Raw genomic sequence first — 27568 nt, 5'->3', positions numbered from 1 at the left:
CTTCCAGCATCTCGGGACGAGCGGAGGATCCCGGTTCACCTCGCGCACAGGTCGCGCACAGCGATGGGAGTGGAGCGCGGGCTGTTCTGCCTATGACACGGACGCGCCGGGCGGGAAGGATGGCTCTCACCAGCCGGGACATGCTGTGCTTGATCGGAACCGCCTGCCTCTGGCTGCCGTTGTTGGCGGAGGTACGTACTCCTGTCTGATGAGGATGTTATGTTGATGATGAAGATGTTATTTTGTTGATGATGAAGATGTTATTTTGCAATGTGGCCTGATTTTTTTGGGTACTGTTTTTGCCCTTTTTTTATTGACCCATGTCCCATGACAGTCACGCTTTGATGACCTGAGCTGCGTTTGACATAGGCCTACACACTTAATTTAGGTCGATAATTACTAATGATATAGGATCGATAAGCCTATACACAATTGAGATGCAATGCAACCACATATTTGAGAAGAGACTCGTGTATGCTGACGTGCTCCACAATAAAACCACCAGTGATTGATTCCCGGGTGCATTTCCAACAAAGCAGGTGCAGGTCGGGCCGTTAAAAGAGCAGCAAACACCTCTAATCCGTCTTTTGGCCAATTAATGGCGCATTTCAAAGCGCATTGTACAATTAAGTAGGCTCACACGCACGCACGCGCGCGCACCAGCAGTCATGCATGATCTCAATTACAACCCCTCCTCCTCCTCCTCTTCCTCCTCCTCCTCGTCCTCCAGCCACCTCGGCGGGATACCAAGAGGAACCCGTCCGTGGCTCCTGTGCCAAGGTGGCGCTGTGAATGAACCCTGCACTGGACCGTCTGCTCAGACATGTTGGATCCTAAAACTAGTGAAGCAGGTGTTGTCCGATGTGGGTCAGAGCACCCATGAGTCACAGCTGGTCAAGTGCAATCATTTAGACGTCCACATTGTTTTAAAGTCCTTATTTTGTATATTACAGTCGCAGAACAACACATTAATGCTAAATCAACCATTAATAATCCAAATAATTTATTTTATGTGATGCTATGTTGTATGGTAACATGTGTGCTGAGCTAATGTGCGGCATATGAGCCGTAGAGAAGTCATTAGTGGAGTATGTGCAGGATTTAATTAGACCCCCTTACACTGGAAGCAGCCGTGCATGTAGCACACATAGCACAGTGCAGATGAGTTTCAGCTTTTTCATTTCAACTTCATTAGACACGTCTTTTCATCAGCAGGAGACTGAATGCAGAAAGAGGCTACACAACATTTTAACAAAACATCAACGATGTTCTCAAGTAAATAGAAAGGAAACCAAACTGTGGAAATCCACCAATCTGGAATCTCCAAACTATGAATCACCTCCTATGAACGTATTTGTATTTAGATCCAAAGTCTGAAGATAGCTCCGTGTTAAAACTGTTCGTGGTAGTTGTAAGATGAAGTTGCCCTCGTGGCCGGATCTCCTGGGGTCCCATGCACTGAGGGCTCCGCATGCCAATGCACATGTGCAAGGAACACATCGAAATAAATGTGCACAGATCCTTACCACATTTTAGCCAAGCAGTCCTTCAAATCAAATACATTGTCCATGTCCTTCAGAATATGTCTGTGCCTTCACAAACCTTCACACATCACTTTTAATCTAAAACACTATGGTTTAGGTTTGATTAGGATTAGGCTCAGAAAAGGTTTGGTCACATTTAAAAAAGGATGTTGGGTTGGTTCAAATAAGCACTTTGGCCACATATGATATTCAGAGCTTAAATATTGCAGTTATTTATGTAATAGTATGGTGGAGAGAGGGTCTCTCTCTCTCTCTCTCTCTCTCTCTCTCTCTCTCGCTGTGTGTCTTTGTAAGCTTCCCTGTGCTTTGTCAACTGCCGGCTGTGCTTTTAGAGCCCGCGAGTCTCTCTGAAGAGCCTCTATAGCGTCACATGCTCACGCCCCCCGACACGGTGACTATGGCCACTACAGGGTTTCTTCAAACATATGTCCCGTCTTGGTGCACCTGTTGGAAAGACTGATGCTGTCCTTCATCGTGAGAGGATAATCTTGAACAACTGCCAGCCCACCGTCACAGAGCACCTGCTGTATCTGCTGTATACATTTGTCTTTATGCAAATACACCAACGCTGTCTTCTGGAAATTACACTGTATTCTTCTAATATCAGCATGAGAACATGTTGTGAAGCTAACATGTTTGATGGATGATATGAAACCTCAACTTAACCCTTGTGTTGCCTTAGGGTCATTTTGACCCGAATCAATATTACACCCTCCCCCCAATTTAGGATTAATTTGACCCCATTCAATGTTTAATGTCGGTGTTCTTTCGGTAGTCAACAAACAAACATAAAGTGCCTCACACTTAAACTTGGAAAACAATATTAATTCTAATAATTTTCTGGAGGTTTTAATTGCTGGCGTCAAATTGAACCCAAAGGGTAAAATATGTTAGTAAATATAAAGGTAACAGGAGGGTGAAACATTGAATCGGGTCAAAATGACCCAAAGGCGGGGGGAGGGTGTAATATTGATTCGGGTCAAAATGACCCTAAGGCAACACAAGGGTTAAAGCACTTTACCGTTAGTAAATAGTTCTACGGGTTTGAGGCTCTTTCCGGTTAAATCCAGACATGGTGCCCAAATCATAAAAGAGGAAACTCAGCTGAAACAAATAAAATCTGAACCAACCAGTCAGGTCAACACCGCTTTTGGTCATTTAGCACGAAACAGGTTGGACGATAAGCATCACTTTTCTATTCCGCATGTATCAGACGTCTTGCTTCTTCATTTCGTCTCGTCCACCTCTGCAGTCCCACACACCTGCCCCAGTGTGTGTTGGTGTGTGTTTGCACTGGACGCAGCTGTGGGAGCGTCGGGACTGATTACCGCTGTAATCGAGCCGTGTGATTGATATGAACGGAGATATCAGCGGCCGTGTTCGCTACCACATGTCACCTGTTCCTGTAATGTCATTAAGCCGAGCGGAGAGACACACTGCAACGGGTGTTTCACACGTGTGCATGTGTGTGTGTGTGTGTGTGTGTGTGTGTGTAGGTGTGTTGTCGGTCTGAAGAGCAAAACTCACCTGTGTGAAGGTGAAATGTGTCGTATTTCTCTGCCCTCACAGCGGCAGCAGTGTGTGTGTGTGTGTGTGTGTGTGTGTGTGTGTGTGTGTGTGTGTGTGCGTGTGTGTGCGTGTGTGTTCTCTCCTCTTCTGCAAGGTGCCCCACTGCTTTGTATTGTCACCTGATTTCTGAAAATATAAAACGACTTCTCTTCCGTCAGATATTTTCTGTAACTGTGAAGTAATATCAGTGTTGGTGTTTACACTCTGACATCTGGGTGGCTTGTACCTGTTAGATTTATTTGACTGATGCCTCCTGCTGTTAATTAATAAACTCATTCACAAAAGCAAGTCAATTGGGAAAATGCTCCTCAGTGTTCAGCCTTTTCTTCTGTCTTTGACCTGAGAGCATTTCACATTCAAGAAGAAAGCAGCTTCACCGCGGCTGAGGCCTCTTTTCTCTCCATAAATTCATGTTCTGGGCCCGGTGCTTAACGTATTTCCACCAAGGTTTCTGAGATAATCTGCAAATTAACCCCCTGCCCTGTTAACAGTCTGTCTTTGCTGTTCGTCGGCGTTTGTTTTTTTACCTCACGTCTTAAATAATGAGCTGAATTCTGTCATTCTGGTCTTCTGTCTTCCTGTCTGCAGGTGGTGGCTGAGGACAGTTACTTAAACGAGGTGCAGAACTCAGGTGAGTGGGAGGTGATACTCTGAACACAGCAATCTCCTCCCGTCTGTACTCCTCCGACACCATCGCTCCCATCCTGTACTGTGCATTTTAACCCACATTCTGACTCAGACGTCATAAATCCCTCCGTTGACGCCTCTTCTCCACTCTCTGTATCCACCTGCCTCAGCACCGCTCTCACACTAGCTCTTACCTCTCTTCTTCCCTGCAGCCTGCAGCTTTCTGCATTTTATTTCCCTCTTTTCTCTTCCTTCCCCTACATCCCCGAGAGGAGTGGAGGCCATGTTGGGGGGTGGGGCGAGGAACTCCTCCTCCTCCGTAGGCTCATTTCCATCGCAGAAACGTCTGCGCTTTGACAGCCGTGCACACATTGACAGAACATGTTGTGCAATGACAAACACACCGCTCACCTCTCTGCTAAAACAGTGAATGTGGAAACCACCTCAAGGCTCAAAGATTGGCGCATGGATAGCAAGTATGAAAATTCAGCAAATGTTGCACAAGATGTTTCTCTGTTGCAACGTTTGCCTCCAGCTTCCCTTTGTTGCACAATATTGTATTACAAAAAAACAGGTTACGCCGGGAAAAACAGAAGCAATTTTCCCATATTTATTAAAATGTGTGTGTTTTGTGGCGAAAGATGCAATTTCCACACATACCCCCCCACCCCCCACACAGGGAGCCTCCGAGTGTGAACCGTGTCAAATACTCATTGTGGCTGGGAAATGGATTATGGGTAGCAGGGAGACTGAGTGTTCCCATGGCGATGGGCAGAGTACCGTTGTCGTGGCAATGAGGAGGGTGTTAGCTGCGAGTGTGTGTGTGTGTGTGTGTGTGTGGTTGTGAACAGTGCGGGTGTTGAGAGGAATGAAAGAACATGAATGAGGCACACATGACGAGGGAGGAGGCGGACGTTAACGGTCGTGAAGGAGGGGAATTTAATATAAAAGAGAGACATTATAAAATTTCGTTCTTTTCTCTGAAGATGGAAGTGAAAATGTAGCCTGGTTTAGTTACACTTTTTTACTTTATTAAAATGTAATCAAGCTGACTATATAACTGTTATTACCATTACAGAAGAAATACAGCTTTAAAAAGAGAAGAAAGTGACAAAACACAATAGAATACATTTGATGTTATCATAGAAACCAAAACAGCATAAACATTCACATGTCTTTAGAGAGAAAAGGCTGTTATGAGCTGTAACATGGCTCACTTCCAAGCACTGGACCCTGAGTTAATGTCCCCCTCGTCTTCAACATACGTGACTGAATGTCAGTTTATCATACATTTTCAAGCAAAAATGACATTTGCTTGTTTCAAATGTGAGAATTTGATATTATAGATTTTGGACTGTTGAATGTTTTGTTACTTTATTGACAAAATAATTCTTAAAGTTAGCGCCACATGTGTATTGATACGACCAAGGAGAAAAAAGTGTTGAACTAAGAGGCATGTTGGTGAATTTTAATCAAGTATTGTATCATGTTTGATGAATAACTGTCCACCAGAAAAACCACAAATTAATTTATCAAACATCCTACCCAGAAATTACATGTTTCCTGTAAAAAAATAAAAAATAAATATTTTCTGCAACCAAACCAACTGGAACCACCACCACCTCACTTATTCACAATGTGATAAGGTGCACACATGGCAGCTGTACTGTCGTAGTTTATCTACCAATCTGCACTAGATTAATTCATTCAGTAAATATCACGATCACTGATTCCTCTTAAAACTTCCGTTCACTCGGTACGATGGACAGGAACGATTATCATCGGCCCCAAATTTGAACCGTGTTCATTGTCACAAGGGTTGAAGTACGGATGCAGTTTTTCAGTAAAGCCGCACTCGGTAAAGGAGTAAATGAGAGTTGAGGTCTTCACGTCGTAGAAAGAGATCTGCCCTCCTTCATAATCCACAAACACGCCGACCCGCTCCACTTTCCCGAAGAGTGCCGGCAAGTTTGGAGAAGTGAAGGTTTTAAACTTATCCTTTACGAACTGGATATCCCAAAGTCCACAGTGAGATATTTGCGCAGGCGCACCCCTCCTCTGGATGGACGCCGCGGCCACGCCCAGAATCCACTCCGTCTTCCCGCCCACGAAGACCTCGAAGTAAAACCGACGCGCCGAGAAGCCTCTCTGGCCCAGAACTGCGAACTTTGAAGTGAACATTTTGGGGTTCTGGCTTCCTTTGATGCCTGAACTCGTCATGTATCTCACCTGTTTCCTGTCGTCAGATAAGATGAGCCGAGGGTGAGCGGTCTCAGCGTCCAGCACGACGTCCACCTCGTACTGCTGCACACGTCTCAGCGTCGCGCTGTCAGACACGTCAGAGCCGTCGGAGACATTTTGAATGTCTGTGCTCAATTTTTTCAGCAACATTCGCAGTTGAGAGACCGAGTTGCTCAACACTTTTTGTATGTGGCGCATTTCCACTTGCCCATTAAAGCTGACTGTGGACAAGTCCATCGTGCGTGGTAGGAGGGATGGGTTTGAGGAGCAGTGGAGGAACGCAAGTGGGTCTTCGGTCTGTTTCAGCTCCCTCAGCTTGGTGGTCGTCTCCTGCAGCTCGCTGATCTCTCTCTCCACGCCGCGAATCAACCCGGCCGCTCGTTCTTCCGCCGCTTTCTGCTTCTCCTCGATCACCTTCACGAGCTCCGTCTGGCTCTTCTGGATCTCAGAGACCAGCGTCGCCAAGTCCTGCACGCCGCTGGCGATCACCTCTTTGGTTTCCGTCTTGCTTCGTTCTACCGTCACTGTCACGTCTCGGACCTTCTGCACCCGTTCCTGGATCATCTGCTGCACTTGAACCTCGGTGTCCTCCAGCAGAGCCTTCCTCTCTTTGTACAAATGCAGCGCGTACACAACGTCGTGGTTCGCGTGGCGCGAACCGGCGCAGACGTCACACAGCAGAACCTCGTCGTTCTTGCAGAACACCGTCAGCAGCCGGCTGTGCTCCTTGCAGATCCTGTCCTCCAGGCTCGCCGTGGGCTCCACCAGCGTGTGTCTCTTCAGGCCGGCAGCTCTGTGATGGGGCTCGAGGTGGACGTCGCAGTAGGAAGTTAAACACTCCAGACAGGATCTGAGAGCCTCTCTCCGGCTGTCGGTACAGATGTCACACAGCACCGCTCCACCACAGCGAGGCTGCCGTCCGTGAGCGTCGGTCAATTGAAGCGACATGAACTGCGACGTGAGCTGGGAGATGAAAGTGTTGACCTTGAGGTCGGGCCTCCTCTCAAAGGATTCCTTACAGACGGGACACTGGCTGACTGGGATGTCGTCCCAGTAGGCCGTGATACAGGACAAGCAGAAGTTGTGTCCGCATGGTGTGGAAACTGGCCGATTGAACACATCCAGGCAGATCGGACAAAGAAGCTGCTCCTCAGATAAAAGACTGTTGCCGGAAGCCATTCCTGAAACACAAACAAAGAAAAACAGATCAGGAAGTTAATAGATTCACATGAACAAAGTTCACTCTTGACCTCAGAAACAGCAGTTGCAAATAATAATCGTACTACTTTTTGAATATTTGTCCATAACAAAGAGCAAAGCTGAGGAAGAACATGTGATATGAAAGATTAATAAAAATAACTTTGTGTTTAGATTATTTCTCCAACCGGGCAACACTTTTTTTTTAGATACATTTCCCAACAAAATTTGATAGAATTGGTAAAAACTACGACACCCACACGACATAGACTGTACTTCTTATGTGTTAATAGTGATAGTTTAGCTCAGTAATGGCTACTTACCTCTGTGTGTGTGTTGGTCTGTAGAGGAGAAACAATGACGAAGATCTGCTTGCTTGCAGGAAATAACTTTGCTGTCAGTTATTTCCTGTTTCTAGTTTCTTAAAGAGACAGGCACATTGTTTTGGTTGTCTGTGAAGTCAGAGGCTTTTTAAAAAAAGAATTGGATACCAGTGAGAGAGTTTTATAATCCAATGACTGAGTGTGTTCTGTATTATTTGTTGTTTGAGGATGGATTTCTGTTCTCTGTCAGTGTATTTCTGCCTGATCGATTTCCTGTTTATCTGACTCTCTCTCTGCTTCCTCCTCCGACTCTTCCTCTTCCTTTTCTCCAAATTGGATGACTAATAATAATGACTAATAATGATGATCTACGTGTTACAAATATATATGTAAACGTATATTTATATATGTATATATGTAGCATATAAATGTATATATATGTATATATGGGTAACTAATTAAATAAATCAAAAGTAAGCAGATCGTATACAATAACCTTATACAAGTTAACACCATTATTTCAGCAGTGCAACAAAACAGGACTATTAAATGTGGTCTCCTAAATATTCGATCTCTGTCATCTAAAGCTGTGTTACTAAATGATTTAATATCAGATAATCACATTGATTTATGTTGCCTAACTGAAACCTGGCTGAGCCATGAAGAATATGTCTGCCTGAATGAATCGACTCTCCAAGTCATATTAATACTCACATTCCTCGAGGCACCAGTCGAGGAGGTGGAGTAGCAGCCATCTTTGAATCGAGCCTATTAATTAATCCTCAACCAAAATTACACTACACCTCATTTGAAAGCCTTGTTCTTAGTCTTTCACATCCAACCTGGAAAACACTACAGCCAATTCGATTTGTGATTCTGTACCGGCTACCAGGTCCATATTCAGAGTTTATATCTGAATTCTCAGAATTTATATCAAGTTTGGTTCTTAAAACCGATAAAGTTATTATTGTTGGAGATTTTAATATCCATGTGGATGTTGATAATGATTGCCTTAGTGCTGCATTCATCTCCTTGTTGTACAGAAACCCACTCACAGTTTTGGCCACACGCTTGATCTTGTTCTTACTGTCAGACCACAACCTCATAACTTTTGAATTTATACGTTTCTACACCAGATGTCTAACTGACAGTGCTGTAGCTAAATTTAAAGATTCCTTCTGTATTTGATTCGATACCACGTCTCAATATAACAGAGGACTCCTGGTCTAACTTTAGTCCGTCCCAGATTGATCATCTTGTTGACAGTGCCACAGGCTCCTTGAGAATGACACTGTAGCCCTCTGAAGAAGAAGACAGTGAGGAAGAGGAGGTTTGCTCCTGGTATAACCCTCAGACCCGCAAACTGAAGCAATGTCACGAAAGCTTGAACGCATAACTAATCTCAAGAAAGAGCAGCCTATTACTCATCAGTAATAGAAAAATAAAACAAATAAACCTCAGTGGTAATGACTTTATGAACTTCTTTAATGAAAAGATTTTAACTATTAGGGACAAGATTAATATTCTCTTGCCCATAACCAGTGCCAATCTGTCCTCAAGTGGAATGGCCTTGGAAACCGCTGTATGTCCTGGTGTATATTTCTACCATCAACCGTGACCAATTATCGTCAACGGTTTCTACTTCCTACCTGTCTCTTGGACCCCATCATTAGATATTATCAATGTGTCTCTGCTAACAGGCTGAAGAAGCCCACTCTGGATCCAGAGGTGTTGGCTAACTACAGACCGATCTCTAACCTCCCTTTCCTCTCCAAGATCCTTGAGAAAGTGGAAATCAGTACTTTCTACATCATAATAGTTTATTTGAGAAATTTCAATCAGGATTTAGAAAACACCACAGCACCGAGACGGCACTGGTGAAAATTACAAATGACCTCTTAATGGCAGCAGATAAAGGACCTCTGTCCTGGTCTTGTTAGACCTTAGTGCTGCATTCGACACCATTGACCATGACATCCTGTTACAGAGACTGGAGCAGTCGATTGGCATTTCAGGCACGGCACTACTTTGGTTTAAATCCTATTTATCAGATCGATCTCAGTTTGTATTTGTAAACGATGACGCCTCGATAACCACCAACGTTAATCACGGAGTTCCACAAGGTTCTGTGCTTGGACCAATTTTATTTACCTTATACATGCTTCCTTTGGGCAATATTATCAGGAAACACTCCATAAACTTTCATTGTTATGCAGATGATACTCAACTATACTTATCGATAAAATCAGAGGAGAGCAACCAACTCGGTAAAATTCAAGCATGTCTTAAAGACATAAAAACATGGATGACCTGCAATTTCTTGATGTTAAACTCAGACAAAACCGAAGTAATTTTAATCGGCCCTGAGCACCTCAGAGATCAATTATCTGGTGATGTGGATTCATCCAACACCACTGTAAAGAATCTTGGCGTTATCTTTGATCGGGACTTGTCCTTTAACTCCCACGTAAAGCAAATCTCAAGGACTGCATTCTTTCATCTACGTAATATTTCAAAAATCAGGCACATCTTGTCTCAAAAAGATGCAGAAAAACCCGCATCCTCAGAACATTCTACACCAGTACCATCGAGAGTGTTCTGACAGGTCTCCATCCTGGACATATACACCAAGCGGTGCGTGGCCAGGGCCAAACGGATGATGAAAGACAATAACCACCCCACAAACTGTTCACCATCAGGCTGCTGAACAAGGACTGAGACCTCATTAACACTACACACCAGAACATATTCTGTGAATATCTTGTATATTTTATTACATTGTTTATATATATATATATTGTATATATATTATATATATATATAGTCTCAAAAAGTGTATATTTTATTACATTGTTTTATATATATATATTGTCATGATGTATATTCTATTACATTGTTTTATATATATTGTTAATACTTTCTTCTTTTTGTGTGTGGATATTGTATAGTTTATTCTCATTCTTATTCTTTTTAGTCTGCGAAACTTGAAACTTGAAACTAAAAACATGGATGACCTGCAATTTCTTGATGTTAAATTCAGACAAACAGAGATCAATTATCTGGTGATGTGGATTCTGTAGACGGCATTGCCCTGGCATCCAACACCACTGTAAAGAATCTTGGCGTTATCTTTGATCGGGACTTGTCCTTTAACTCCCACGTAAAGCAAATCTCAAGGACTGCATTCTTTCATCTACGTAATATTTCAAAAATCAGGCACATCTTGTCTCAAAAGATGCAGAAAATTGGTTCACGTTCGTTACTTGAGACTGGATTACTGCAACTCCTTATTATCAGGCTGCTCTAATAAGTCTCTTAGGTCCCTCCAGTTGATCCAGAATGCTGCAGCTCGTGTTCTCACTAAAACTAAGAAAAGAGATCACATCACTCCTGCACTAGCTGCTCTGCACTGGCTCCCAGTAAAATCAAGAATCACTTTTAAAATTCTTCTCTTAACGTACAAAGCCTTGATTGGTGATGCCCCATCATATCTTAAGGAGCTTGTAGTTCCTAGAGTCTTAAAAAGTTATCAAGCTCCTCTTTATGGAACCAGCTTCCAATTTCAGTCCGGGAGGCAGACACAGTCACCTCGTTTAAGAGTAGACTTCAGACTTTCCTCTTTGACAGAGCTTATAGTTTGGGCTGAATCAGGTTTGCCCTGGTCCAGCCCTTGATAAGGATGCACTGAGTACCTATCTCCTCTTTTTCTCTCCTTAAGGATGAATTTTCATCTCTCAATCACACGTTACTAACTCTGCTTTCTCCCGGAGTCCTTTTTGACTTCACGTCTCATGGTGTCATCGGCCCCTATGAAACGACATAGATCCCATCTGCCTGATGGATCATCGAGGTCTGGAGTTCCTGCTCCTGACTACGCCACTGTCCTGTTGAGACACTGTTGAGACCTCCCACCGCCATCTGCCTGATGGATCGTGGAGGTCTCCATCGTGGAATATGCCTACTATGAACTATTCATACACTCTGTCATATTCATTGAATGTATTTTAACTCTAAATCTGTCCTTCTGTACACATTACATCTATTGCATCTGTCCATCCTGGAGAGGATCCTCCTCTGTTGCTCTCCTGCAGGTTTCTTCCTGAAGGCAGATTGTAAAGCACTCCGAGACAAATTTGTAATTTGTGAAATTGGGCTATACAAATAAACTGAATTGAATTGAATTGAATATATATAATATATATGTAACAATTATATTTATACATATATACAGATATATATATATATATATATATATATATATAAATATACATATGCGACAAATATATAGGCAGGTGAGGCAGAGCCTGTCATCATGAGTAAAAAAAGTAAAAAATAAAAAATAAAATAATGATAACATCAAATTTATATTAATATTTGTCCACCGATGTTTATGTATGACTAATTCCGAACATTTTATCGTCAAAATCGCTGAATTTGCCTATTTCCTGTTCAAATACAGGATGAAACGAGCGTTGAGGCGACGAGTCGAGCCTCACCTCTGATTGCGCAATCCATCACAAGCTGGGTTGATGCATGCGATTGGCCCGTGCGGGTTGCCGTATCTCTGCATGTCGCCAATATAATGTTTGCAGATATGTTTATTTGCCCTGATTTTCCACAGTCTGGCTAAGGTCTTTAACCATTACAGTTTAATGTTTGTAACTGACATATGTAGTGTAAATAAAACCGCAGTGAAAAGGCGCAGGGTGAGGCAGATAGTACTCTGCCTCACTGAAGGGGCGCTAGTGAGCCAACAGGTACTTGTTGCTGCTTCTTCTACGCTGAGGCGCCAGGCGAGTCAAGTGCGTTTGTTTTTTTATTTAGCTACGTCAGACTGACAACATGGAAGAGGATTATATATCTAAGCTTAAAAAAGTATCAAAACTAGACTTTCAGTCAAAAGTGGACGTGATTAACACAGGTAGACCAACGCCGGAGCTAAAAGGTTTGCTTCAAACTTGTTCTTATTTCAGGCTAGCGCCGTTTAGCTAGCGGATGCTAATAGCGCGCTTGCGTTCTAGCGTTTCCGGTTCTGTGACGTCGCTAGTGACGTCACGGAGCGCCGAAACAGAGTTTATATATAGAAGTGATTTCCAGCAGGAATTGACTGTATCTCGCACAGAGCTTGCCTCACAGGGTTTGCTCTGAGATTCAGAGTCGGGTGGGTGGGATGGCGATTCTCAGATTCTTCAGATTGAGATTCAATCGCCAGGACTCTAACAGCAAGCACACAGACAGAAACACACATGAATCAAATTACTCCAAAACAAGACTATAATGCTTGTGAGTCAAGTTTATTCACATATATTCACGCTACTTTGCATTAAAAAAATATATATATATTTTGCCGCGAAGTACGTAAGTAAGTTTTACGTATCTGTAATATGTACCGTGTGTGTTGTTGTGTGGAGAATGCTGATGAGACATGAAATAACCAGTAGCCAATTGAATAAGCTACCCTTTTGGGTTTATATATTTGTAAATCTGACACTAAAGGAGTCGGTGCCTCACCAACCATGAACCTCACCGCACGTCACTGCTACATATATAAATACATACATATGTAGTTGTTACATATTTATATATATGTATGTAACATATATATGGGTAAAAACTAGTACACCAGAGACAACATTATATATGAATCTAAACACTTTTGACTTTGTGAGTTAGTTTTTAACATGAAGGCAGAAGTAAAACTCTATAAATAATGAAACATATCTCTCACACCATCTGCATGTGCTCTTAATAGTACAACATTAAATGAAAAGTGTACGACGGCGTGGAGACGGACTCCTTTGGGTCTGAGCGTGAACTCATCGAGGGCTTAACGCCTGCAGCCTTTTAGTTATAGACATCATTTTATTCCTGTGATGTTTATGGTTCAGACTGTAATTGAATGTGTGTTTCTGTCCCACTATGCACCAACTTTGTGAGTGTGTGTGCTGCATGAGGATTGCACTGTGGAGAATAGATAAGTTCCCAGGACGGCCACGCTGTGTGTCTTGAGGAGATAAGACTTGCTGGTTGCTGAAGCACCTCTGCCATTAATCATAGTTTAGTAGCTGCTTGGCCTCAAAATCCCTCAAAGCAGAGAAGGAGTGAAGTCCTTCAGAGAGTGGAGGTGAAAAATATTTCACCTCAAGTAAAAAAATCCAATCTACATTTAGAAGGAAATTAAACAAGACAGAATAGAAGGATGCAAGAAAAAAAGAAAAAATAATGGAAGGATTAAAGAATCAGTTCAAAACTTCCTCGGAGGGCAATAGTGTGCTTTTATTTGTGCCACTCAAGTTAAATTGTGCCATGTAATTCATTATCCTTAATGCAGGATGCGCGTCTCTATTTGTCCGCAGTATATAACCTGCTCCATATTGTGTGGCCTCATTTTGCTTCACTTTGCTGTCAGCGGTTTCTCTCTCCGTCTGTCTCAGCTTCACTCACACACTGCTCCCTCTCAGAGAACATTACTGACCACCTCCATGTTAAAGGGCTGGTTTAAGGTTATGGAGATTTCACCAGTTCAAGGTGGATCAGCCGGGGTAACTGCATGAGGAAGGACCCTGACCATGTCAGCCTTTATGCTCAGAGAAAACACAGACATGGGGATAATGTGAGTTGAGTAAAGCAATTCCACTCCTCTTCCCTCTCACTTCTTCCAAGCTCCCCTACCCTTCTCCCCCTTTTAATTAACATTGTCCTCTCTGACCCAAATCCACCACATCTCTTTCTCCCATCTTCCTCAACACTCACGCTCTCTCTCTCTCCCCGCCCTCCTCCTCTTGTGCAGTGCCTCTGTCCTGCTCTGAGGGATTCACAGAGTTGGGCTACTACAACGGCACCGTGTCTCAGACGGATTCTGGCGCCCCCTGTCTGAAGTGGACCGAGTTTCCAGACTACGTCATGCAGTACCCGGGCCGAGGGCTGGGCGACCACAGCTACTGCAGGAACCCGGACCGAGAGTCCAACCCCTGGTGCTTCTTCAGACAAAACTCTGGAGCCATCGGATGGGCCTACTGCGACTGCCACCAGGGTATGGCACGACACTTCATTTGTGTATATATATATATATATATATATATACACTACCGTTCAAAAGTTTGGGATCACTTAGAAATGACTTTATTTTTCAAAGAAAAGTTTTTGTTTTCACCATTTTCTAACAATCACAAAAATCATCATACATTGTTAATGTGGTAAATGACTATTCTAGGTGGTGACGTCTGGTTTCTAATGAAATATTCTCCATAGGTGTATAGAGGCCCATTTCCATCAACTATCACCCAGTGTTCTAATGGTACATGTGTGTTTGCTCGCCTTAGAAGAGACTAATGTCTGATTAGAAACATGCCATCAGGTTAGCAGCTGAAAACAGTTATGCTGGTGATATATTGACAATACAACTGGCCTTCCTTTTGCAAAGTTGAAGTTTGTAGAACAGAAACAACATACGTTTTCAAAATAAGATTCGACAAATCATTATTTCTAACCTTGTCAATGTCTTGACTATATTTTATATTCATTTATGATAAATAAAAGTGTGATTTTTCATGGAAGACACAAAATTGTCTGGGTGATCCCAAACTTTTGAACGGTAGTGTATATATATTAAAGAACAATAAAATGTAGTGTTGGTCATACATTGTTTTCTACCCCACCATTTTCTAACAATTACAATTTCATCAGCCAAGTCCAATATAAGTTAATTTCTTTTTGTTTTTTTGTTGCTTTTATATATATATTCCTCATAGTCTAGTCCTAGGCAATAATGCTACACAATAAATAGAATGCTTCAATCGACACTGTGATCGGTGATCGGCACCAAAAACCTGATCGGTGCATCTCTAGAAATAAGTTTAAACTGCACAACACAATAAGAATATTGTTTCAATTAATCTGATGAGGGGTCTGGACTCCCAAGGGATGGCACAATTAATCTGAGGAGAATAAATATCTTCTGTTCATAATAATGCCCAAAAGGTTGGGAATCCCTGGTTTATAAAATGTCAGATATCTTTGATAAAGCTGGTCAAAGTTTCTTAATTGATGTCTGCAAATTCATTGCAACCATTCTTAACCCCAAAGCATTTACAATGAACGCAGTTTGTGTTTAAGGTGTTAGCACTGTTATATGGTTGATACAGCATCAAATGACTTGTTCAAAGTCACAGAGAAATATCCCGACTGCATTCCCACTCAGCTCCACAGAGTTTGATTAGACTCAGTAACAGACAGAGATCTCCTTCAGGAGGTAATTTCCATCAAAGCAAAGATAAAATATGCTTCATAACAGTTTGAGGATGTCATGTTGTGTTCACAGCTTGTTCTGCACCCCCATAGTGGCCACAAACGTAATAATATGAATGAAGCTTTTAAAACGATTATTAGATCATGACTTCTGCCGGTGAATATTAGATTGTGCGCAGCTCGTTGTGTCGTAAACCATCTCTTCTCTCTGGGTGTTTTTCTCTCAGGTGCGGCTCGCCTGGTGGGCAGCTCGACCTCCGGCAGTGGCCGAGTCGAGGTCTACCTGAACGGCCAGTGGGGGGCGGTGTGTGACTCCCACTGGTCAGACAGAGACGCCAGTGTGATCTGCAGGCAGCTGGGCCTCGGGTGAGAGGAGACGAACACCTCCTCCTTCAGAATCGATGTTTCGCCACCTCTTTTTAATTTTATTTACACACATGTTCTCCTCCTCCTCTCGACAGCGACATCGGCGCGGCGCTGCAGCCGTCGCAGTTCGGCTCCGGCTCCGGCCTCTTCCACTACGAGCGCCTGGGTTGCCGCGGCGACGAGAACACGCTCAGCTTATGCTGGAGCAGGACGTTCGTCACCGGCGACTGTAGCCATGGAAACGAGGCCGCAGTGGTGTGCGCGCCACCGGAAGGTCAGCGTGACTTCCACAGTGTCGTGGCAACCAGACCTGAATATTTCACCCTCCACACACCTGAGAGACTCACAGAGATTTATTAAAACCACCCTGTGTGGTATATGTTATCCCTTAAATAACAATAGTCATGCTAATAATTTGACACAATAATAAAAGGCTGTTTGACCTCTATTGGTGTATTTCCACATGCTCTCTCAGGCAGCGGCCCTCCGCTGCGATTGGTCGGAGGCGAGGAAGACTTTGAAGGTCGAGTGGAGGTGTTTCACTCGGGAAGGTGGGGCTCCGTCTGCGACGACCAGTGGGACGACAGAGATGCTGAGGTGGTGTGCAGACAGCTGGGTTACGGGTACGTTCATCAGGGCTGTTTCACAGCTTCACACAGGTCAACAGACATGTGGGGGGGGCATGTTGGGCCCTTTTGTAAACACATCCCTCACCAGCAGCCCTGGACCTCGGGGCTCGTACATTAAATCACCACTAGGGCTTTTTGCATGAAAGGATATGGACAAAGCCAACAATGTGTTAATCCATCTCACAATACGCCTGCACGCCTCCTGTGGGCTCCTACTGAAGTGACTAGTCGCATTTAGTCTTAGTCCTGTTATAAACGTAGTGTCGCCCTCGGCTTCGTTATAAAGACACGATCAAGAGAAATCTTAAGAAAAAGGGAAATTGAAACCAACTCGTGGACATCTCAGAGAGATGCATGCAGAGTGGCTGTAGGGTAGTACAACACATTGCAAGCAGTCTTTGTCGCTCTGCGACCGACAGCCATGTGACATATGTTTATATCAGATTGATTAACATCATTGTGTTGGTTGGAAAAAGCAAAGAAAACGTTGCAGGTGTAATCCTGATACGGCGCTCACAAAAAGCAGTACCTGTAGTTTCATTAAGAACAAATGGTAGTTGTAATTACGCAAATAGGAGCAAATCAAATGCATTTGCTTGGGTTTATTTTTCATGCCGCTGTCGTGAGTATTTGTACGTGGGATCGTCTCAAAATAAATGTCAGTGGCCAGTTTCATCGTGATGGAGAAACATGTCATCCAGTGCAACGTGGTGACTCATCTAGGGGTTGTTAATCGCTGCTGGACAACAATGGAGCTCTGCAGCACAGAGGAATTAGCTTTGATGAAAAACACTGAATATCAAGAGCTGTGTTCTGGCAGACAGAGGTAATGAAGTCCGTCGGTGCAGATGTGCTTGTTGTAACTTCTGCAGGTGTCGTCCTCTGTGTGTTCCCCCTGCAGAAGAGATGCAATACAACATGCCTCACGATGTTGAGTGTTAAACAAGTGTTGATGTTGTAGCTGTGAAGAGAAAGAGCTCCCCCCGTGCTCAACATTAGGTTTCATTTCATCTCCTCTCACACAGTGGGACATCTCACTCTGTGTGTGTGCCTCTGAATAATGGATGCTTTGATGCTGATGCACAGGTTCTCACACAGGCAGCCGTGTGTTTTAAGTGAGTTGAGTTTTTTTCCTGCCACAGGTATGTGTGTCAAACATTTACACACTTTCTGTTTGCCGAGTGACACCCGAGTCCCGCGGCGATATCGTTGTACTTCTACATGAGCTCACAGTCAGTTGTGGTATATCTGGCGGGCGGTGTTAGTCTCATTGCAGTGGATATGCCCTTGAGTTTAAGATGATGAAACATTTCAACACATTACGAGAAGAGAAGAGAGATGGATTTTAATTTGTTTGTCCCGACTACTGGTCAGTAAAGTGACGCAGAGGAGCAGGAAAGTGAAAACACACAGAATGGCCTTCTGCAGCATTTCAGCATCAATAAATAATCACCACTTAAACATCCTCGTAGGAGCTATTCATTATTTATTTGGATGATTTGATTTATTTTGGACATTTTAGAGTGTTTTTCTTTTGCTGTGTATAAGAACGGGGAAAAACAAGAATAGATTCAATATGCACCTGAGAAGGTTTACAGTGTGTGGCCGTGCTGATGTGTCATTTTGTTGTCAACTCATTGCCATTAACCTTTCTAATGACATTCCCGATGCCTAAACTGTGTTCTCTTAAAGACTCTGCATGGTGATCCTCCAACTTTTCCATCTAGCACCACTTAAAAGCTATGAGTTGGATTACCATGGATCACCCAGATGTTGCCCTCAGGATGACATGCAATACATGAAGTGATCCTTTAACTGCCAATCATGTGCCACCATCAGGTCCCAATTTAAAGCGAAGAAACACCGTGCATGTCTGTGTTGTAGGGGGGTGGCGAAGGCCTGGTCGTGGGCTCACTTTGGTCAGGGTTCAGGCCCGATCCTGTTGGATGCGGTGAGGTGCACAGGAAACGAGCTCTTTCTGGAGCAGTGTCCCCATGGCGACTGGGAGCAGCACAACTGTGACCACATGGAGGATGCTGGGGTGTCCTGCAGCCCTTATACAGGTACATGTAAAGCACACGCTCACAGTTTAGGGCTTCAAGAGGCTATTTATATCCCCTGAATATCAATAAATCATGACTGCATGAAGCAGAAACATCCTCTTAGTGACAAGCAGGATGTATGGGAACTGAGGAGTAACATATCTCATGGCATTAAATAACAGCTACTATCTATCAAATGAATTCAACATTAGAGATTGGTGTTTGCATCTATACAAATGTAGTCTGGCCGCATGTTTGCATAAATAATGTTCTGGGAAGTCAAGGACATCTGCTTTCAACCATATTTGCATGTGCTTCTTTCTAACGGCCACTAAATGAACGTGTTCCAGATGGAGTGGTGCGTCTGGTTGGAGGAGACAGTCCCTGGGAGGGTCGGGTGGAGGTTTTCCACAACAGTGACTGGGGTACGGTGTGTGACGACCACTGGAACCAGCAGCACGCGGAGGTGGTCTGCAGACAGCTGGGCTACAGGTCGGGAAACAGGTGGACACATTCATGTTGGTCCTTATGTTTGAGAGTGACCTGAAGACGTTATCAGATAACAAATTATTCCTATTATTAGTTTAAAAAAGTCATGTCCCGTGTTGGGTTATAGAATTATCTTTCTCCAATGGTTTCACTTGTTTTGTGTTTGAGCCACAGTGACAATATTAGTTGTTTGTTTTCTTTGTTGAATTTTGAAAGGAAAAGACAATAACATCAAAGTATGGAAACATGTTCGAGTGGAAACCTAAAAAACAAGTATGAACTTGAAAAAGAGCACATTTGTCCTTCAATAAGGTTATGCTACTCAAACTTATTAACTGTATTATTAGAATGTATTGTAATTTACATTAGCTGATTATCAATTTGAAACCTGAGAAGAAATCAGGTTGACGATGACGATGATCATTAAATGATGAAAGCCAACAGAGATGTTACTTTGCATCACGTTTCATGTTTTATTTAGACTATTTTCATCTGATAAAAAGGTGAAACTAAAAAGACCTAATGTCCACAGTACAAACGGGGTCAAACATGAACCTCTTCTGCCTCTCAGAGGTCACGCTGAGGTCGTATCCGATGGGACGTTCGGCGAGGGCGTCGGCCTGATCCTCCTGGACGACGTCCACTGTGAGGGATCTGAGACCTCCCTGCTGGACTGTCCACACGGGATCTGGGGCCGCACCGACTGCTCCCACAGTGAGGATGTTGGTGTTCGCTGCAGGAGACGACCGAGCCCAGAAACCAATGAAGTGCCGGTTATCTCGCCTTCCACGGGTAAGAGATGAGATGATTGTCATTCAGGCCAGAGTGCATATAATTACTTGAAAGAAGGGTGCGAACTGGGCTGATTCACCTCTTCATTATTCTGTGTATGTCCGTCTGCCCCGACCGCTGTGTTCCATCTGGTGGGTTTTGTAGTCGGGGGCGTTGCACTGTGCTGCTGCAGGTCATCCTGTATGAACAGAGCGATCTGTGGAGTGCTGGGCTCAGGCCAGGCTGTGCGCGGTTTACTTTACTTTATAACCCTTACAGAAACGTCATCACACTTGACTGAATCCCATTTTGATAATAAGCCTGCAAAGTGTGTTTCTGTCTCGTCTCTGAGGGGAGAAACCAGCTCCGCTGTATCATTACCTCGGTGTGAAAACATCTGTGTTTCTCTCAATCCAAAGGGTTTAAATGCCACATGTTGACAGCGGGGAGAATAAAGAGGTGTTTACTGGGCCTCCTGTCGACACACAGTCCATTAGAATGAGAATAGAGGCTGAATAAAAGAGGCACCAGATGACATTTAACACCGCCAGTGGACGTATCTCTCGCTGTGCGTGTGGACCGGAGGCTGTAGGTGAATATGAAGGAGGGCCGTGTGTGCTCCTCTCCGGTCAGGCCCCCTGGTGCGTCTCGCGGGCGGCGGCAGCAGAAAGGAGGGTCGAGTCGAGGTGTATCTCCGTGGCGACTGGGGAAGTATTTGCGACTCGGGCTGGAACGACCTGAATGCAGCCGTGGTGTGCAGACAGCTGGGACACGGGTCAGTATGCATCCGTATGAACGAGACACAGTGCGGAGCTTTGCTTTATCACACCCCAAAAAACACTTTCCCCCCCCCCCTCAGTGGTGGAGCGGTCGCATCCAGAGGGTTCGGCCAGGGGAAAGGGCTCATCCACCTGGACCAGGTGAGGTGCACTGGGAAGGAGGAGTTCCTGGGAGAGTGTCCGTCTCTGGGTCAGAGCATCCGGGGCTGCAGGCGGCGGGTGGACGCGGGAGCGAGGTGCGACGTCACCCCGCGGGAGTCGGCGGTGCCGGCCAAGACTCGGGAGCTGAGCTGTGGGCTGAGGAAGCTAGTGGAGGAGGAGAGCAAGAGGAGGAACCAGGGCGAGGAAAACGTGCTCGGGTAGGATTCACAAAACCTAGTGAATGGATCAATGTTTCCCCAACGCCCCAAGATGGCGTCCTCAAACGTCTTGTTTTGTCAACGCCTCACAGATGTTGAGTTTGTTGTCAGACGTGAGCAAAGGAACCAGAAAGAAACGGATCCATGATTTGCTTTGAACGCTCTAAACACCTCCGTGGCTTCATCCTGGTGACTTAGCAACTCACAATGAAGCCGTAGCGTTGATATTTTCAAAAGTGTGAATACTGTAATATAAATATGATCATAAAATAGCCAAAATAAATGACTACAATGAGTCTCCACTGACTTCCTGCTCGTATTTATGTCGCCTTCTGCCTCCTAGTTCCCTCCAGACAACACGTGGCAGCTTCACGATACACACAGAGACCCAAAGACCAGCTCATGCGCTTGAATGTCAGTTATTTTTGTAATAACTTGATTAAACACAACTTTATATAAAAATATGCTCTGTGTGAGGAAAGCGTCACCTCACAATGTGAGCGGTCTTACAATAAGATTGAGGGAATAATGCAAAACTCAACTCAGTTGTTATTTACATTTGCAATTAAAGGCATTAAATAAAAGTAAATAAAATATAATGTTGAATGCATTGAATAGTTTTGGAAGTCACTTTTCTTCATGTCAACCATCAAACTATTTCCATATCGGGCGACTAAGAATCAAACTACACACGGCACCAATTCATTGACACGGTAAACCTCGGTGTGGGGATCAGCTTTGAGTTTGCATATTTTTTAAAAGCTGTTATCTTTCCAAATACTTGGAATCGGGCGGGTCCTCCCTGGTTAATATGCTCTTGTACATTTCCTGCAGCAGTTTATTTCAAAAATAAACCCCAGAAACCCAGAATGAAGTCATCATAAACCGCCACACAGTCGTTCATGTGCGTCGACAAAAAGAGCAAACCGCCTTCAGAAAGTCAAAGAGGAGGCAGACCGGCGTTTTGACGGCGCTCTTCTCGCTCCCTGCAGCGCCTCGTGGCCGTGGCAGGTGTCCGTGTGGCTGCGGTCTGAAGCACAGGATGGCGATCCTCTCTGCAGCGGCACCCTGATCAGCCCCTGCTGGGCCCTGACGTCCGCCTACTGCGTCAGCAGGTAAGTGACCCGCTGGAATAAAACCAGATTCCTCTTCGGTGAGACCCGGCTCCACGCTTCCCTTCCTGCAGGTTCAGCGGCGATCCGTCCAGCTACGTGGTGCGTGTCGGGGCTTCGGCGCAGACGCTCGTCCCGGAGCGGGTGGTGGTTCACCGGAAGTTCAAGGGTCAGAGCGGCGGTCACGATCTGGCTCTGTTGAAGCTACCCAGCACCGAGGGTCACTGTCTGACCTTTGACCCCGACACCAACGCAGCGTGCCTCACGGACACGGCACTGGGAGGGGCCGCTCCGTCTTCTTGCGTTGTCACGGTTGCCGCTGGCTGGACAGGACCAGGTAATAATGCCTCTTTAAAGATCAAACAAGACTCAGAATGGATCTGAAAATAGGTTTTGGAAGATTTCCATACATTTTGATTTCAGCCCCAGGTGTAATTTGTGTTTAGTGCTAATTAACAAATGATAGCATGCGAACCCACTAAAGTTATATTCAGATTTAGTCACTTGTTGCCCCTCCTTCCATCCTCTCTCGTAGACTCGGTTCTTGCATCCTGGGTCCCTCTGATGTCGTCATGGCAATGCAAGAAGCGCTACGGCGACAGCTTCTCCAGCCACGGCACCCTGTGTGCAGGCAGTCCTCCGGACACCAGCCTCCTGCATGACGACAGTTGTCAGGGCAACTCCGGAGGCGGGCTGGTGTGCCAGGCGCAGACGGGCCGATGGGTCCTCATCGGGGTCGTTGCCGGGGGTTACGGCTGCGCCGGCCCCTCGTCTCCCGCGCTCTACACTCGAGTCAGCCGCTTCAGGAGCTGGATCCATGAGGTCACGGACACACGAGAACATGCAGAGGAATCGAACGCACACGCGGACACACAAGAGGATCTGACACGCGTTGACAATGACCCGACACGCGCGCGAGGAACACACACGCGTCGAGGGCAAGGATGAAAAGCTCCGCGCGCACGGAAAACTCAAACACACACACAAGAAACCAATGAAATCAGTGATGCTCAACATCAACACAGCCACCATTCACACGCCAACCAGCACGGCAACACACACGCGCATCGTGTCGGGGACGCCGGCGCAGACACACACGGTCCGGTCTGATTGAGGCCGTGTCATTGGCTGGACCACCTGCGCCATGTGACCCGGAAAGAGGGTTTAAAGGAAGACAAAAGTAAACTTTAAAAGAAAGATGCTCCGAACGGAGGTCAGTACAGAGGTCAGTACAAACGCCGTCTCTGCTCATTAAGAATCTGGACCCGTGTTGTGTGTGTGTGAAGAGTGTGTGTGATCTGTGGCGCTTTTCATGCGAGTGACAGCCTGTTGAGAATGAGAGCGATGGCTGATGGGGCCTTTCACTGAGACTGAATATCCACAAAATCAGCATGGCATGTATTCTAAGGACAATGTTTCAAAAATAAATTTTCCGGGGATATTCCTAAGATGTTCACACAAGAATCTATGCTAAAATTCACCCTTTAATGTGTGTCTTCTGTGTCTAACAATACAAATCATCAAACTAACCACCAGGACATCTCGAATGAAGGCTGGCTGTAGATCATCATTGTCTCTTTAAGATTATTGATGTAGAATCGTAGATTAACCCCAAACAGCATCAGACGTCACACTTCAGATGTTCCACCAGGGCTCGTCTCTTCAGGCTCTTTCACGCTTACTGGTGAAAGTGATGAAGCTATTTTACTGAGGACCAGACCGGTTGTTCTTCATGTTTGAGTCGATTCATTCACATCACCAATGATTTACACAGACTATTTTTACTCATTAGCTGCAACCCTAAAAAACAACTGGGCTTTCATTGTGAAGTATAATGGGTACCGTTTTCTATATTAAGGCACACGTTCATAAAAAAGTGTACTTTTTTTTTAGTAATGGCTAATAATTTGTCTGCTATTAATTTATAGATCAGCTTTTGAGTTGCCAGGTTTATAATTATTTATTTGTTTGTTTATTGGATCCCCATTAGCTGACGCCTTAGCGACCGCTAATCTTCCTGGGGTCCACAGAAAGGACAAAATACAATACATACAAAACATATCGTGAATCCAACAGTTAAAAATAGTACAACAAAGTAAAAGAAAAAGAAAAAATAGTGCAGTCAGATGCTCAGTACAGTTAAAGGATAAGATATATGTTATGTTGTGCAGATCAACTTAAGTCATACAAAGAATAAGAAAAGGAAAATCAGATGACTAAAAAGCAATAGAATACGTCAAGTGGTGAATGTTCTTAGGTGCGCCTTTAATTGTTTTTTTAATGATAAATTGTTACTCATGTGAGTTAAACGAGGAGGCAGTAGGTTCCAAGCGGTAATTGCACGATAGATCACAGTATGTTTGAGGAGGTTAGTTCTTGGGGTTGGCGGTATCAATTGACCTAAACTAGCATTCCTAGTGTTATGGTTATGTCTGTTAAATGTGTATTGTAACTGATTGAAGAAATATACCGGTGTCTGATTAAATACTACTTTCCTGAAAAACATGAGAAGACAAAAGTGAAGTTGAGTTTCAACTGAGAACCATGACAGGCGAGAGTGCATATATGCAGTATTAGTTCTAATTGAACACTGGAGTGCTAATCTGGCAGCTCTGTTTTGAACCATTTGTAGTTTGTGTATGTCCTTCTTAGCAGCCACTGCCCATATGAATGGACAGTACATCAGATGACAAAAGACCAGTGAGTGTAACACCTGACAAACAACAGGGAGAGTTAAATAAGCAAAACACTAACATTTACCAACTTCTACTTTTGGCTTATTCGTAAAACACCTTTTTTATTAATGTGTAATTAACATTAATAATGGCAGGCTTGATATTAGAAAGTAGCAAACAAACCGATTGCAAACAGAAAAGCTGTAATTTATTAACCATGAAGAAACTCATTACTTAGATCTTATATAATCCCTTCATAAAGGAGGTTTTATTAGAACGTGTCAGCGGTCAACATTTAATCCACACCTGCAGAGAGCATAACATATCAATTCCCGTTTTCTTTGCATCTTAAATGTGATCTACTCCAAACTTCCCTCACTTTCAGGAAACGGTTTCCATTAATTTCACATGAAACACTCTTGAAACTTGAATCTATCACAATAAATGTTAAATCAGCATTAATTTTTTTTCTCAGATCAATTAACCGGCATTACCTCACGACAATAATGGAGAAAAGCGTCTCGCAGACGTGATCGATCGAATTACACAACTCGAGTAAGAGTCTGCTAATTGATTTATTAAGTGGGGGAAAAAATTAAACAGGAAGATATGGTTTTCCTCAGCAGTTATGTTAAGTGTATATAATTTATTCAGGGGATCAAACTTGAAAACACACCGGTGTGGTCCTTTTTAAACTGTACAGAATAATTATCTCCTTCTAAAAAGCCATTGGAAGCTGTCGGGTTGTAAAATATCTTTTTGTATCGATCGGCTCTCGATAGATGAATAGATGAATAGATAGCTGCTAGTCCTGAGATTAGATAGTTTGTGTTACTGCATTTCATTCTCGACTGGCTTAGATAGACGAACTCTAGTTAAATGTTGTCTGTTCTGTTGTATTCTAAGCAGATGCGCGATCCAACCACTAGGTGGCGACATTGTTCTCTTCCCCCGGTCGTTGGATGAGTGGCCCTGATTTTCTTTTTATACTATAAGTGTTGGGACTTGACTTGTGCTTTGATGTGCTGTGAACCATTGTGTCGTGAAGCATCCTGTAACCTGCAGCGGCGGTTCTCTCCGACAGGGAGCCGCCGGCATCGCCTGCCCATGAGCCCGTGTGTCGTCATGGAGGTTCATGTACTGTGTGTCTGGCTGGACGGCGAGGGGGCAGCGCGCCGTGTTTAAGGCCTTCTGTGTTAAACTACTTCCTGAGTGTAATGTGCTGAATCCTGGTTGAGTATTAAAAGATATACCTGGTGAGAACACCTCTGTGTTGGTGTGGCCTATCTTCTGTACATGTGATGAATAACCGGGAGTTAACTCTGATGTATGATAATGGTAAACCCACCATATAAGGATCATTATGTAATGCGCAAACCGTTAACCATGCACCATTTTCCACACACAAAATACATGGATTGTGTCACTAAAAAGATGCTTATAAAAGCTTTATTGCCTCTGTAAATGAAATAGCTCCGAGTCACTCGTGGGCATGTTAATCTTTTCTTTTGTTTGGACTGGTTCTGCTCTGAAGAACAGGGGGATCAGACCCCTGCTGCAGCGGATTGGCATATTTTTATAGAAATCTGTAGAATAAGTGATTTGTAATGAGCCTTAATGACTTTGCTTTTGGGACGTGGCTAAATGTTTTGAAATCTGATCGAAATATGTTGAATATATCTGCAAGACGGGCTGCAGTTATTTGAATATAACAAAGTAGTGAGATTGGGACGTAAACTTATTCCCTATATATATCCACTACCGTTCAAAAGTTTGGGATCACTTAGAAATGTCCTTATTTTTCAAAGAAAAGCATTGTTTTTTTCAATGAAGATAACATTAAATCAATCAGAAATACACTCTATACATTGTTAATGTGGTAAATGACTATTCTAGGTGGAAACGTCTGGTTTCTAATGAAATATCTCCATAGGTGTATAGAGGCCCATTTCCATCAACTATCACTCCAGTGTTCTAATGGTACATTGTGTTTGCTAATCGCCTTAGAAGACTAATGGATGATTAGAAAACCCTTGTGCAATTATGTTAGCACAGCTGAAAACAGTTTTGCTGATGAGAGAAGCTATAAAACTGGCCTTCCTTTGAGCTAGTTGATTATCTGGAGCATCACATTTGTGGGTTCGATAACTCTCAAAATGGCCAGAAAAAAAGAAGTTTCCTGTGAAACTCGCCAGTCTAATCTTGTTCTTAGAAATGAAGGCTATTCCATGCGAGAAATTGCAAAGAAACTGAAAATTTCCTCCAGCGGTGTGTACTACTCCTTTCAGAGAACAGCACAAACGGGCTCTAACCAGAGCAGAAAGAGAAGTGGGAGGCCCCGGTGCACAACTCAGCAAGAAGACAAGTACATTAGAGTCTCTAGTTTGAGAAATAGACGCCTCACAGGTCCTCAACTGGCAGCTTCTTTAAATGTACCCGCAAAACGCCAGTGTCAACGTCGACAGTGAAGAGGCGACTCCGGGATGCTGGCCTTCTAGGCAGAGTGGCAAAGAAAATGCCATATCTGAGACTGGCCAATAAAAAGAAAAGATTGGTATGGGCAAAAGAACACAGGCATTGGACAGAGGAAGATTGGAA

General features: G+C 43.9%; 2 protein-coding genes across 2 annotated transcripts; one reads left to right on the top strand and one right to left on the bottom strand.

The window, feature by feature from the left end:
• LOC130203682 (neurotrypsin-like) lies at positions 1-26235 on the top strand. The gene is given in 16 exon segments (XM_056430043.1): positions 1-191; positions 3702-3744; positions 14292-14534; positions 15976-16114; positions 16210-16388; positions 16590-16737; positions 18628-18806; positions 19136-19277; positions 19846-20066; positions 20679-20820; positions 20905-21183; positions 22176-22298; positions 22370-22632; positions 22831-23197; positions 23199-23278; positions 23281-26235. Coding segments are annotated over 16 exon segments (2772 nt in total). The 5' UTR covers positions 1-92; the 3' UTR covers positions 23406-26235.
• LOC130203683 (E3 ubiquitin-protein ligase TRIM39-like) lies at positions 4648-7601 on the bottom strand. The gene is made up of 2 exons (XM_056430044.1): positions 7502-7601; positions 4648-7162 (listed from the first exon to the last, which is right to left on the bottom strand). The coding sequence occupies exon 2, from the start codon at positions 7158-7160 to the stop codon at positions 5490-5492; it is 1671 nt and encodes a 556-aa protein (XP_056286019.1). The 5' UTR covers positions 7161-7162; positions 7502-7601; the 3' UTR covers positions 4648-5489.
• Positions 26236-27568: the final 1333 nt, after the last annotated feature.

The sequence above is a fragment of the Pseudoliparis swirei genome, chromosome 13 (assembly GCF_029220125.1).
Source record: "Pseudoliparis swirei isolate HS2019 ecotype Mariana Trench chromosome 13, NWPU_hadal_v1, whole genome shotgun sequence".
Lineage (NCBI taxonomy): Eukaryota > Metazoa > Chordata > Actinopteri > Perciformes > Liparidae > Pseudoliparis > Pseudoliparis swirei.
The sequence above is the reverse complement of the archived record's forward strand: the minus strand, read 5'-3'. Positions and strand labels throughout refer to the sequence as shown.

Coding starts and splice junctions, on each gene's coding strand:
- LOC130203683 (XM_056430044.1), bottom strand. CDS start 7,160: ATGGCTTCCGGCAACAGTCTTTTATCTGAGGAGCAGCTTCTTTGTCCG.